Source organism: Aristolochia californica, unplaced genomic scaffold (assembly GCF_029961685.1).
Source record: "Aristolochia californica isolate CCGP_79_NKW_82.1479 unplaced genomic scaffold, dmAriCali1.0.hap1 SCAF_12, whole genome shotgun sequence".
Taxonomy (NCBI): Eukaryota; Viridiplantae; Streptophyta; class Magnoliopsida; order Piperales; family Aristolochiaceae; genus Aristolochia; species Aristolochia californica.
In genome coordinates, this window is record NW_027181793.1 from 28,765,427 (window position 1) to 28,780,462 (window position 15,036).

Here is a 15,036-nt window from a genome sequence, read left to right on the forward strand (position 1 = left end):
ATATAATACTTAAAAAAATGTTTACCTTAAATACTTGATCAAATTCTTACTTTTACAATATCTTAATTACCACTCTTAAATTAGTAATTTAATATAATATTAAAAGTCATCAAATAAATAAATAAATAAAATATTTTATTAATACAATAATATAAATATTTCCATTAAAATCTAATTGAATTAGTTTAGTCTCAGCGTGAAAGTGAATTCACTAGTCTCATAAAGTGAATTACCCATATAATTAACTTTCACTTTCTACTTTACATAGTGCACTAACGTTTTGATAACCACTTTCACATACACTTACACGGTGCACTAACATGCCCATAATAGTTTACCACATCATGTGACTAGAAAAAATGTCTCAATTGATGGTTTTCCAAATTTATGCCATTTTACATAGATGTTGTTATTTGAACTAATCCCAAAGGCGTATGTCGTCGGTGCGTAAATGTTGCATCCTAGCTTGTATCTCGTCATGCAAAGTTGCCCGGATAAAATCCCTAATCCTCTCTGTTTTCAAGTTTGATCAAGTTCGGAGTTCAAGGATAGGTTTAAGACTGGATTCGGGTTTTAGAATAATGGACCCTAACCCAACTTAACCAAAACCAGCCCCCGATCCAGCCAGTGCGTACTCAATCCCATGAGGGCTTCTCTTGCTCGAGTTTCGTGGAGCTGTGGTTTCCTTTTGAACCCGAGCTTAGGTTGCTCTTATGTAGTCCGAGGATTTTTAAGGATCAATTCTTGCTCCTTTTAGGTGGAAGATGACACATGATGGGGATACCTTGGTGCTCTAAAGAGTTCGATTCTTCTTGGTGTTCGAACATACTTCTCTAAACTTCAAGATGTCTCTGCAGAGTCTCAATCTCCAAATAACTTAAGAGATTCAAAAGTATGCATCAATCATTAGTTTCAGTTTATCTTTTGGCTTGTAAAATTTTAGTGGTCGGTTTGACGTTGCGGCTGTACATTGTTTTTCAACGTCTTTTGATTATTATTTCACTTTATTGAAATAAAATGCTAATCATCTTTCACAAAATTGATGTACTGTTTACAGATGCAATTTTTTCGATTTGGTTAAAAATGGCTTACAGAGGTCGTGGGCGTGGGCGTGGTCGTGGTCGTGGAGGAGGATTTGGATCGTCCTATCGTGTCAAACAAGAACCTTTCATACTTTTCCCTGTTAGTAAAGCTACTTAATGCAATTAATATTGTTTTGTCTCAACGGTTTTTTCTTAAGCCTGTCTCATGATTGTTTTCTTCGACGGAGTTCCTGTTGTCATAAGTAGGTATGACGATTCAAATTTGTTTGTAGGTCTTTCAAATAATGAATATGATAATGAGATGCCTGTGGGCAATCCATGGACCTATGGTCCACAATTGTTTTCTTCACTTGGGGGTTCTTTACAATATTTATATGGCCGCCATTCTGCAGTTGCTTCCAATTTCAAATCATAGCAAGACCAGGCCTATTTTCTCTTATAATTATGAGAATGATTATTCTGATGACACTTAGCTTTTCAATTTTCAGTTTTCTACTTCCAAAATACTAAATGTACAAGCTAGACCAGCAGAACTATATCTTGCAAGTTGTTTGTTATTATTTAATTTGACATTATTTCCCTGAAGATTAGGATATGTGGTTATGCTAGAATATGAAGAATAGTGTTTGGCTGCAATTTTGTTTGCTTTATATTTGGGCCTGCACCAAGTTTAGTTATTTAGCATTTCTTCTTTCTTTTATAAACATACGTATTTAGTGCTACTTCAAAAACTTGGTGAGACTGATCTGTTACCAAGTGCTTACTAACTTAACTTGCTAGTTGTGAAGTTCAAATCTATACTGATAACAATGCCAAATTGTACTTATTTTAGTTGGAAGGTTGATATTATATGTAAATGATATATGCATGTTTGTTTGATGTTGTTGGGAACCTTTGACTTTATTAGACTAGTCCCACATAGTTGCAAGATTAGAAAAATCCTATGCTTATTACCTGGGAAGAAGCCTCCTAACTTCACTAATCATTTTGCGATGGAACTGGACCTAACAGATTTCCTAGTAATAGAAGAGGAAAATTTTAAATAGTAGTGGAATTTGATGTTTGGAGGTTGATATGTATAAAAGGGCCATTTTCACTCTTAATTCTGTGGCAGGTCAAATCAGTTGACTGACCTTTGCTTGTCTTTGGGTGATGAAAAGGGTCTGTCAGATTACTCAATGAACCTTGAATTTTGTCAGATGACATTTAGGATTGGTGAATGATGGACATGCTTCTAACATTTGTAGATTATACATTGCTAGACTTTATTGATTGGTGATTTTCATGATTTTTATATTTCAGGGAGATGTTGAATTGCCAAGTATTCCAACAGTCTCAGAGCAGGAGCGTAACTTGATCAAACAAAAAGCACATCTGGAAAGATACTGGAAGCTGTCTCCTTATTACTTACAGCTAGAGTCTACTGATACAAGTAGGATTTTGTTTTTTTTTTAAACAAGTAAGATTTAGTTGTAAATGATTCCTTTTTTTTTTTTTGAATACTTTAGATGACATTTTTCCTTTCCATTTTATTGAAATGAAACCCTATGTTTGGCTTGAAGTCCTGGCAAGTCTTATCTATGACATTTCTTTAAAAAAAAAAGTCTTATCTATGACATTCTGGTCATCCTGTGTTGCAGTTGCTGCAACACCCTTTTCAAAAAAAAAAGTTGCTGCAACAAACTCATCCTTTTCTGTCATTTATTAGTGATACCTTAGATTGGTTTTTGAGAAAAAAAGTTCAATAAATTGGTTCTGCATTGTCAGGCATTCTAAATTTCTTGTTTAAATTCACTATGATGGATGGAGTTAATGTTTCAGATAACCAAGTTTCAGAGGTTGAACGCTATTCTGACAACAAGAGGCCAGGGATGCAAGCGAAGCGCGAATCTCTCTCGTATTATCTTAAACTAACTTCATCATATTTCCCTGTGGAGTTAATTCAAGGTTTGAGCTTATAAATCACTTCCATCAGTAAGTAGAAAGTCTTAACTAGTCCATAAGGTCTTGTGCTAATACATGTCAGGTTCTAAACGGGTGAAACATAAGGAAAATTTGAGATGGGATCCACAATCAGGTATTGTTGTCAACTGCACTATTATTCTCATTGTTCTATTTGATACATGTATCAAGTAGACATCCACGTTTCACACCCTCATGTCATCGAAATATTTGTAGAATATTTCTGTTTACTAGAGGGTAAACAGATTCATTTTTAACTTCTGCTGTTTCTATCCGTTTTATGTGTGACAGAGCAAAAAACATTGGATTTATTCGAGAAGCTTGAAGAGAAACGTCAGGTGAGCATTGCTTAGTTTATGGTTGTTAGTATTCTGGTGGTTTATCTTTGTAATGGCTCCTTAAAAATTTTTTTGGGAATATGTTGTTTCCTTAACTTCTGCCTGAAGTTATGCTAGACAACTCTGTGGACATTAAGACAAGATTTTTGCTATCACCTTTTCCTTGTTATTATTTTTACTTCCATAATTGCTGCATGAGGTGTCTTGTTTCTTACTATATTCAGGGGCAAGATGAGAAAGAGGAGACTGCCAAGAAAGAAGGTGACAATGGAGATGAAGAAGAAGATAAAGTAGAAGAAGAAGAAGAGGATGATAGTGATGATAATGACTACTGCCAGGTTCATTGGCCATCCTATATACCATGTGTAGCCTATTTTTCTGTTCCTATTAGAGGCCTTCTTCATCACTTCTTTCAGGTTGAAAAGACATTTTTTTGTGAAAGCAAGTTTAGTGGAACACAGCTTATAAAGTATGTAAAGCCACTGCAATGTGTTTATGAGAAAATTTAGGCACTACTTGTACTATCCGTGGACAGCGCATTGATTATCTACACAACTGTACACATGTTCTCTTCAACTAACATGCTAGTTTTCTGTTCTTTTTTTTTTTTAATTTGACTAACTTGCTTTTGTAATGTTCAATATTGCAGCTTTTTTAGAGTATTTTATTTTATTTTTGTTTAGTGTTATTACTAATAATAATTTTCTGAGAAAGAAGATTAATTTATCTTTATAAGCTACCTGAACATATCATTTTAATATTATCACATTCTTCAGAGAAAACATTAAAAAAAAATCTAGCTTATATAAATTATAATAGCTAATAAGGTAGTAAATAAATCTGGAACATGGACATGGAAAAGAGTGGATGTCTAATGATTAGGGATAATATTCAGTACATGGTCAGATAACATCCTACTCGAGAAGTTTCAGGGGGAAACGTGGTTGACTAGGGCTTTTCGTCTAGGTGCTGAAAAAGAGTAAACGACAGACCATGGAGGAATGAACCTGTAGCTCTTGAGGGGATGCAAAGTTGCAAAAATTACTGTGTGATCAAGCTAATGGATCGGTCAATCAATTTCTGGAAAATTGATACAAAAAGCTGTCTGGGAGGATCATGGTAGAGGGTCTCTAAAGTTTCATGCCAGGGAAATCAACTATGGATGCAATAATTACCCTTAGACAAGATGAAGAGCATTTCTGTCATTTAGCAATCAGTTTAAAGTATTTTTTATTTATTTATAATTACAATTGTAAAAATCAAAGCATTTCTGTCATTTTTCAATTAATTCACAGTTTTCAATAGATGATTAACCTTATTAAACTAGAAAGGAAATGTTTATCTGAAAATAAGAAGATTGCTGTATAAAATCTTTAGGGGTTTCATACCTGATGATGATTAGTATAAAGGATAAAACTATGACAGCATAGCAAAGTTAAGCATATATTTAGTCCTACATTACATTTTAATAAAAATAATTTATTTTTGTTTGCTTCATAATCCAAAGCTGGAAAATTATAATCTCAAATTTAAAGGTCTTCTTGTCTCTTAAAATTATTAACGGGTATCATTTGGAGATCCTTCACATATCTAAATCTCAAAGAGATTATTTGCTTTTCTTTTTCTTGGAAAATTTCTTACTTCCAAATTCTAGATGCAGTTTAAAAATTTTAGGGTATTTTCGCCTTCAACTAACTGTTCTGATGAGGTTTACTTATGCACTTTTGATTAATTTTTTAATGGGTCTCTAACAATTTTGCTTTATTTCATGGATTCTACCAGGGGCTTATCTAACGACCTTTTTTTTCCCTTGTGAATCTCATGAGTGTGGAATACCTCAGATTGGCCTGTTAAAACAGATACCTTTACAAGTTCAATTTGCAATGTTTCTAATTACTTGTACCCCATACTTCAATCTGTGGATCTTTGTAACTGATAAAGTCTATGGGTTGATTCCCCTGTTTTAGAAACAAAAATTTGTGAGATCCCTATGTATTCTCATTTTAAAATAATTTTTAATTCTAAAGGTTCTTTATTTATTTTTTAAAGTTATTTTAAATGGTTGGGTTTGAAAGTTTTTTGAAATGTATTTTAATCATATTTTAAAAGGGTTTTTTATTTAAATTGTTTGGCTTTGGAAAATCAGGTAAAAAATTGCTACCTTTTCAAAAATTATCTTTTAATGAAATTCTAGAAGAACATACTTATATACCCATATGGGTTATTTTGAGATGTCCTCTCTCTACTGTTTTTTCTTGATAATGAAAATTTTGACTTCTGAAATTTGATAAATTCTCGTACAGCAGAGATACAAAGGTCACGTGTTTATTCAATTCTAAAATAGAAGTTCTTAACTTAACAAAACTGAACCTTAACAAATGAGCCTTGTGATCCAAATGGCTAAGTAAAGATACCTCCATGTCTAGTATGAGGTGGTGACATCTAAGTCTTAAGATTGTTTTCAAGAATTCCACCACATTTTTGGAATGTTCAATTCTTGTTACTGCTTCTTTAAACCTGCTGACTACTTATGGACTGAATGCCCACTCTGATCTTGCTAAATTTCTTTCAGAACATTGATTTTGATGATGATGAGGATGATTTGAACTTGGATGAAGGCGATGCTGATGGTATGTCTTCACCATCTGCTTTTGTGAATTGCCATATTTAATTCTAGCAGTGTGACTTGAATCGTGAATAGATTCAGATTTCTATTTATTTTGAACTGATCATTAATTAGCTCTGTTTGTGGGTCTTGGATTGTGAACGCTTTAAGTGAATCCTTGTTTGCCCAAATCACCTGAACTGATTTAGTCTGATGTTGTTTCTGGACCCTGTTAGACTCAATCATCAAATAAGATTGTTAAATCATATTTCTCCTCCAATGAGGTTTTGTCCCTTGGTGGATTCATTGAAAAGACTATTCATCAAATTCTTTTTTGGGCTTCTTGACTTAAAGAGCTTAAGGATTATCCAAGCATCCATCTGAACCTCTTGAAGTTGAAGGGAAGATTAAAGAATAGAATCTCCAGCCCTCTTGAAGTTGGATGACAAAATTGGTGCTCTAGAGGGCCAGATCCGTCTTGGTGTCTTAGGAGATTGTTTACTGAAATTCAAGATATTTGTTCTAGCCTCAGGTCTCATATGCACCATTCTCCTGATAACTCGCTCTCTCCCTTGCTAGAGAGGGAGTGGAGAAACAGCTTGTTGTATGGTGATCACACTCTCTTCTTGCCAATTAATGTATTCTCTGTTTGTCTCTTCCAGCTTTATGGCAGTATTCTCTCTTGCGGCCCACTTCCTTATGTTCACCTCCTCACTACCATCTCCCCTTGGATTATGGATCCCCTTCTGGTTGGTACCATTAAACTATACTTAATGGTAGCTCCAAATAAAAACGAGGCTCTTCGGTAAGTGGGGCTGTATGTTGTGATCACAATGAGAGTACCATTCTCATAATCCAGCACACCTGGGGTCAATGATTTTATTGAAAGTGAATTAATATCCTTACGTCAAAGGTTGAGAAATTTCTAGGAGTGTGTCTATGACCCTGTTGAGGTGGAAGGTGTTTCATGGGTTTTTATAGATTAATGCAAGATGTTTTGGGATCCTTAGTTTGTGGCTGTTTTTGCTTAGATGCAAAACCTTGTCAATGAGCACATCCCTTGTTCAACCAACAGCATGGTTGATTCTCTCAGTAGACAAGGGATTCAGAATTTGCTCCTCTTTGTGTCCCCAACAAATAATTTTTCTCCCTAATTCCCGTGCTGAGTTCATTTGTGCTTGTTCATATTTTGCAGCTTTGTATTCCATCTGGTTTTAGTTATTTTTTAGTAAAATTTCATCACCCAAAAAGATGTGTATGGGTAGGCATACATAGTGAAATGCGATGACTCATATGGGGCTAGGAACAGTGAAGAAATTGCATTTAAACAATATTAAAAAGAGGATGTCCCTTCTACTACATTTTTCTGTTATATGCTAAGATTTTTTTTTTGCTTTTATACTATTTTTTTAGAGTTTGGTGGTAACAGAATGCCCATGAATGACCTGGTTATCTTGCTTTTATACTTATAATTAAAAAATATAAAAATATTATAATTACTAGTATGTGCATTGAATTGTACAAAAATGGTATTTTGGTCATTTTACCCTTATCAGATAGTACCTTAGAGTAGGGGTATTCTTGTCTTTGTAGGGGAGTTGTATGGTTCAATTTTTAGTTTATTCTGAGTTGTGATTATGGAGTTATGGAGAGTTAGGGTAGAGGTGCAGTTAATCTACTTTGTCCTATTGTCAGTTAAAGTGGCTATTTAATAGAAGAAAGGTGATTTCAGACCTCTTATGGAGTGCCTTCTTCTCTCTCTCTCTGTCTCTTCTTATTTTTACGCTTTTACATGGTATCAGAGTAATAAGGTCCCATTGTGAAGAACGTTTAGCTACTCATAGCCACTCTACTAATTTGCGAGTTCTTAAGAAAGGGACTTTTTCAGTAATCTATGTTGATAAAAGTTAAAGGTCAGATTTTTCCTTTACCTACTGTCCCATAACCCTAGGGTCGTTGACTTGTATTGCCAATTGAGCAGTTTTATATGGTTTTTGTGCCCCTAAAGGGTTGTTTGGGATCTTTTCCCTATTCGTGTGCCTGCGCAAGTCTCTAGACTAGTCTTTGTGCGTGCCTGTTTACTGATGTCAACAAATGTACTTCTTGCTTTATATCATTTGAGTTATTTTCATGCATTTAAGTGGTTAATTGCATGTAAGTGATTTTGATTGAAGTTCTGGTTCCCTAATTTCAATTTGTATGGGCCCCACCTTATCTGCGTAGGCAATTTACTGTGTTAGTGGTGGATTTTTGGTGCTGGTTGGTGTGTTAGCTTCTTTTATTTTTTCCCCAAATTGATTACTATGTGGATTGGCTAGGTTTTTGTGATTAATTATGGCTGAGTTGGGTGAAGTTATTACCCCTGCCAAAGAGTTTAGAAAATCTGAAGGTAAGGATAACATAGTGATTGTTAGTGAAAAGTTGAATGGATAGAATTACGAGGATATATCTATTCGAATGTATCTTAAAGCCAAAAAGAAAACCAAGTGTCTTCAAGATGATGGGAGGTCGAAGATAATCAAGTTATGACATGGCTTGTAAACAACTTGGAATTCTAATTACGAAGTCAAATTATGAATTGTGATACAATAAAGAAGATTTGGATTTCTCTTGAGAACCTCTATGATCAAGAAAGTAATTTGTCAAGGGTTTATGAACTCTTAAAAAAAAGAAAAAAAAAGGGTTTATGAACTCTATGTGACGTTTTTTAGTCTAAAAATGAGGGGATAGAACCATGAATTTATTATTTAGTGAATTGCATTAAGCACTAAATGAAATTAACACATACCATCCTTTTACAACTGATGAGGAGTTTCAGAAGCAATTTAAGTAGATTCATGTGGCCAAATTTCATAATGGGTTAGGTCCCAAATATGATGCTATTTGGGCCCAATTACTTGCTATCTTCGTTGAAGAAGGCTTTAGTATTGTTTGAGCTGAGATAGTTGTTGCCCTCAATATTCAGACCACGCGAGTGGTTCGAAGGGAACCTATGGATGTGGAGGAGGTAGGGGTGGGCATGGGTCGGGTTGGGGCAGGGGTCGGGTTTTTGAAAACCTAAAACTTACTTCGAAACCCAACCCTGAAACCTGATCCCAAAAAACCCCCCAAAAAAACGTCCCTATAACCCTGACTTCTACTTGATTTCTATCCCAACAACCTCATCCTTGGTTCGGTCATGGTCCAATCTACCATTGATTAAAATGTCTAAAAAAATTATCTTTATAAAAAAGTATTATATTGCATAAATAAAGAACTGTAAAAATATCCCAAAAATTAGAGAAATTTTCTCTTTTTATTTTTAAATATATAAATTTATAATTTAAAAAAGGATACATAGGTTAATTTGGTCAGGTTAGGGTTAGGGTCGGGTTGGGTTGGGTTTGATAAAACCCATCTTGGCATGGAGTCCTTGCGGGTTTTTTCCTCAACCTTGTCCCTGTCCAAGCCTTGCAAGGTGAGGAAGAAAACCAAAACTTGGGTTTTTTGGGTCAGGTCTTTATCAAAAAGGTTGACTCAAGTCTGGTTTCTTGCTTAACCTGGCCCCATACCACCCCCCCCTTTTTGACTCAAGTCTGGTTTCTTGCTTAACCTGGCCCCATACCACCCCCCCCCACACACACACACACACACACACACCCCACCCCCTAGGAGGAGGTAGTAGGGGACAGGGTTGAGATAGTTCTGGCCATGGTAAAGGCCGCGGTGATACTAGAAGTGATAGAAGGTGTGTCCACTATGGGCACATTAATCACTTCTCATATTAGTACAATTTTGGAAAACCTGCTTGGGTCAACTCTAGTGTTTCAAAAGGTGATGAGACTTCAACTTGTTATGTGGTAGGTATATTCCTGGTGCTTCAGATGAACTTCAATAATTGGCTTTGCGGATGACACAGTTGGCCTTGTCCACTACATCTGTGAAATTCAATGATTCAGTGTCCACAACCACTATGGCTAGTTTTGGTATGTCTTTGCATATGTTAGATAATTTACTTCTCTTATCCAATCATCCTTGTTTACACATGTCACCTTTGTTGATGGCTCCTACTCACCTATTAGTAGAATGGGCAAAGTTCAGCTTAGGGGTGACTTCAAACCGAGCCGGCTCGAGCTCGGCTCGGTATACCTGTTCGAGATCCAGATACGGCTCGTTTGATTTAATGAGCCGAGCTCGACCGAATCAAGGTTCGGCTCAAAAGCTCGCGAGCTAGCTCGTTAACGGGTTCATGAGTCCGGGATCAAGAGCGGGGGGGGGGGGGGGGGGGGGGGAGGACGCTGAGCCCCTCCCGTCCGCCGCTCTAGCCGCCTCTGTCGCCGTCGACAGCTCCTCGCCTACCGCTACATCCCCTTCCCTCCTATTTCTTCACCTCTATTTCCGTCGCCGACGACAAGTCCTCGCCAGCGCCGCACTCCCTCCCCCCCCCAAACACACACACACGTGATGACGATTTCGCACGTGTGAAAGTCAAACGTGCGAGATTGTAAACCAGTGAAACCCGTGCGAAGTCGATTTCGCGCGTGTGAAAGTCACACGTGCGAGATCATAAACAAGTAAAAAACAAATTCTTTGTCCCTTCCATATAGCTCTTGAAGAAATTGAAAAGACATTTTAGTAGAAATACGGTTCAAGAGACTATTAGTGGTTTTTTCAATAAATGTTGAAAAGACATTTTAGTAGAAATATAGGAACTATTAGTGCCTCATGTTTTTTGGAAACATTTTTCTAATTATAAATTCTTATTAAAAAATCATATAATTTTCTATGTAAGATTTTCTTGCCAAGATGGGCTAGAAAACCGTATAGAAATTTTTTGAATAAGTATTTGACAGTTGATGCTATAATACTTTTAGCATGAGGCAATTTTCATATCAATTTTGTATTTTACATTTTATTTGATTAAAAATTTATCGATAAGTATAGTAATATATTAGATTGATTATTAATTTTCATTTATTTCCCTAGAAGAGGCAATAAGAGGTCCATTTAACTTTCCTAAGAAAAATTTAAAATATTTCTTGTAATTTTCTAGTAAGTCTCTAATAGTAATAGGATTTTATTTAGAGGTTTTTTTGGAAATATGTATCCTAGGAAAAACATTTCTAGTTTGTCCTAGAATATAAATTTTCAATCATGGGCACTAAAGAGGCCATAGTAAATTTATGGTCAGATTTAAAAATTACAAAATAAGCTAGACAACATTTGGGGTAAAAAAGATTAATATTGGTGGGTTCTAATCCATTATTGAGATTCAATCCCGAACCTCCCCTATCATTCTTTTTTTAAAAATGTATGCATAATTTTATAGATAATTTATTTGACATATATTTTATGTAGAGAATTAAATGTAGGTTAACCACGAACTCGGCTAGAGCTCGAACTCGAACTCGGTTAAAATTATTAGGCTTGAGCTCGATTACAATTTTAGGCTCGAGGCTAGGTCGGCTCGAGCTCGAGTTCAAAATCTTTAAATCAAGCTTGGCTCAAACATAGGAAGGTTCAGACTCAGCTGGATTCGATGTCACTCTTATGCCCAATTTTATGTAGATGTCATGCTCAATTTTATGTAAAATGTATGCCCAATTTTATTGAAAATGTATGTTTAATTTTATATACAATTTATTTGACTTGTATTTTTTGAAAAGTTTTAAATGTATGTTGGAGCTCGAACTCGAGACATGTAATTTTTGAAAAGTTTTAAATGAATGTTGAAGCTCGAGCTCTGCTTGAACTCGGTTAAAATTATTGGGCTCGAGCTCGATAACAATTTTAGGCTCGAGCTTGAGTTCGAAATATTTAAATCAAGCTCGACTCGAACATAGGGAGGTTCGGGATTGGCTTGGCTCGGCTCAATGCCACCCCTAGTTCAGCCTACTTCATCTTTACCTATAGCGTGTTTTGTTTGTCCCTAAATTTCCTGTTAACTTATTGCCTGTCAATTAGATTACAAAGTCTTTGAATTGTTTGATTACCTTCTTTCCTATTCATTGTGTGTTTTAAGACCTCCAAACAAGGAGGGTTATTGGTTCAGGATGTAAGAGTGAAAGTTTCTACCACTTCGAAGGTTCACTAGTTTAGTCTTCTTTTGCATCTCAAGCAAGTGTTTCACCCTTCTAGTGGCCCTTGTGGTTAGGACATCCTTCCCTAACTAAGTTACTTTAGATGTTTCCAGCTTTACCTTCTACTTTGTCATTTCAATGTGAATCCTGTCAGCTCAGTAAGTACCATCAGACATCGTTTTTGTCTAGTCAGTGACATTACTAGTTTGTTTGAAGTAATCCATTCAGATGTATGGGGCCCTTTCCAGTATTTTGTTTCCTTTATTGACGACTTTAGTCAATCTCCTTGGTACATCTCCTATGGGAGAAATTTGAAGTATTTAATGTATTTATCAATTTCTATAGTAACATAATTGGTGCATTTTTTGTGTTTTTTCGTTTTGACAATAGGTTTGAGTTTATGAATCACAAGTTTGATTCCTTTTATCAAGCTAATGGTATTATTCATCGGTCTTCTTGTATGTATACCTCACAACAAAATAGTGTAGCATAAAGGAAGGATTGCACTTGCTTGAGGTTGCAGGAACCATGTTATTTCACAACATCTCATTTCCAATTGTCCTTTGATTTGTTGTCTGGTCCATTTAAAACATTTTCTGTCTTTTTCATCTCCTCAATAGAAGTAAGCCATGGATGTGGAGATGGAGGCATTGCTTGATAGGATACCTAGACATTGTATGATCTACCTCTAGATGCTGCCATTTGCAGGCTGCTGTTGGGTTTACACTGTGAAATACAAGCCTGATGAGTTCATAAAGAAGTATAAAGCCAGATTCATAGCTAAGGGGTATGGCAATCATATGGTGTGGATGTTTTTGACTTTTTTTGCCTATGCTCAGTTGACATCCATTTCAATTAGACATGAAAAATGCCTTCTTGGGGATTTGGATAAAGAGGTATACATGGAGCAACTTCCTAGGTATGTTGCTCTAGTGGAGACTGAGAAAGTATGTAGGCTGAATGTTGGTTAGGTGGAGACTAGGAAAATGTCTAAGCTGAACAAATCCACTTATAGCCTCAAGTAGACCCCCATTGCATGGTATGACAAGTTCAGCAAAGTGCTTATGTCCTTCTGTTTTACTGGAAATCATTGTGACCACTCGTTATCTGTTTTGAAGAGGTCTTCTGGAGTTAGTCCTCCCAGATTTTCAGTGAACTTCACTTTAGGCTTACCAAAGAAACAGCCGTAAGGCATCAAGTGAGAGAAAAGAGCATGTTTCAGGGGTTGTTTTGTGAAAGACATGATGATTGACTGTTTTAGGTTTCTACTGTCGCATTATAAGCCTTTTTTTTTTGGGGGGGATTAAATGTTTGAAACCTCCCCCACTCCCAAGCGGTAGAATAGGGTATAACAGGTGCCAGAACTTGTCCATAGTCTGAAGACCATGATAGAATCAAGCTAGACACAAATAAATCAGATGGCGACCAGGTCCTTAGACAGCCCTTTGGTTTTTTTTAGTTTCTATCACTAAAAGAGGGGAAAGCCAAGATTCTCCTGATCTAAATTTCTGCTGTCAGCTGCTAAGGCCAGCAGAAACTTGCTTGAACTGAACCAATTTGCTCATCAAACTTTTAATTTGTATATCATGGTAAATTATCAATTCTGAATGTTTTGGATTCTGATCAATGAATCTTCATTGGCCTTAAAAAATGAATTATATGATGTGCTCCGTTCATATACTCCCATGAGCTTGGAATGTAATTCAATTTGGAGCGCAGAGTTTCGGACCTGTAGACGTTAGTCTGTAAATGGTATTTACATCAATGGGGTGATGGTCCTCTTTCGGTGTGCTGAATGCTAAGAGAAAAATGATATCTTTGCTTAGTTATTTTTGTTAAGAAGGGCTTTGACAATGTTTATATCTATTTCTGATCTGATTTAAACTAACTTCATTTCAATTTGTTGCAGATGAAGCATGCTTTGATTGAATCACTTGGCAATGCGGAAATGCATTGATTTCTGTTATTGTTGTGCAATGGTTTCAACTCCTAAGTGGCAAGGGATGCCGTGAGCAATGAGTTGTACGAATCCCGTGGATCGGTCTTTCTGGTTTTCATGTCATACCTCAGTTACAAGAAAGGCCTTTTTCTCATTTCAATTGTGTTATCCTGGAACTGCAACCAACTAGGGGCGTTGGATGGAGAAATACGTTGGGTGATGGGATCTCTATAGCAACTAATATTGGGAAAAGGAAACCGTGAAATGCTCAACTGGAGCCACATGTGAAGAACAACCATAGGTCTTACTTATATTGATTTGTCCAAGAGAATCCAACTTTTGGTAGAACCAACCAAATCGAATCTGGCGTTGAAAAATCTTTATTGGAAGTGAGATGATGCAGAAGATACACCAGTTTCTGAACAATACAAACTGCTGTAATTGTTTGCATTTTGTGTTTTATACAGAGATATTTCAAAATTAGAAAGAGACCCAAAGCCGAAGTAAGAACAAACTTTGAAGGATCCGTTATTTACGTCTCAAAAGTTGGAGAGAACTCAGGTGGAATGCCTGATCTATATGAGCAGAGATTCTCCTACATCTTATCCATTCATAGTGTGAAAAGAAGGAAAATGAGTGATGTTTGGGTAGATGTCTGAATCCAACTCAACCCTGACCCAGAAATTTAAACCTAAAAAAATCTGAAACATCTAATTTGACCCTAATCCGATCGCGGTTCCTACAACCCCGTTCCTGTCTCTATAAGTCCGACTTAAACCTGACTCACCTCTACTTCTATCTTTGTAAAGTCCATTATTCTTGACCCATCTTTATTCCGTTTTATGTCCCAATTTTGGTCTATGTGAGTTGGGTTGGGGAAACTTGTTCCCAACCCGAAACTTATTCGATTTTTTTCTCCACCTTCTCTAACCCCATGGGTGAAACCCGAAAGCTGAACTTGAGATTTTTGGATTGGGTTGGGTCAGGTGACGAGATGTGCTCCCCTAGATGATTTTACTCTGCCTTCTCTTCATTATGCAACCATCCTCTACTATTAGACTGCAAAGAATCAGGGAGAGTAACAAATAGA

The 15,036-nt window shown here is 36.2% G+C and overlaps 1 protein-coding gene across 1 annotated transcript; it reads left to right on the top strand.

Moving 5' to 3' along the window:
* The first annotated feature begins 558 nt into the window (after window positions 1-558).
* Window positions 559-14,498, top strand: LOC137946285 (uncharacterized). Its single transcript, XM_068792519.1, has 9 exons — window positions 559-892; window positions 1,058-1,182; window positions 2,346-2,475; window positions 2,865-2,990; window positions 3,070-3,120; window positions 3,297-3,343; window positions 3,568-3,681; window positions 5,916-5,973; window positions 13,917-14,498. Exons 2-9 carry the CDS (start codon window positions 1,084-1,086, stop codon window positions 13,934-13,936), a joined length of 645 nt encoding a protein of 214 aa, XP_068648620.1. The 5' UTR covers window positions 559-892; window positions 1,058-1,083; the 3' UTR covers window positions 13,937-14,498.
* The last annotated feature ends 538 nt before the right edge of the window (window positions 14,499-15,036 follow it).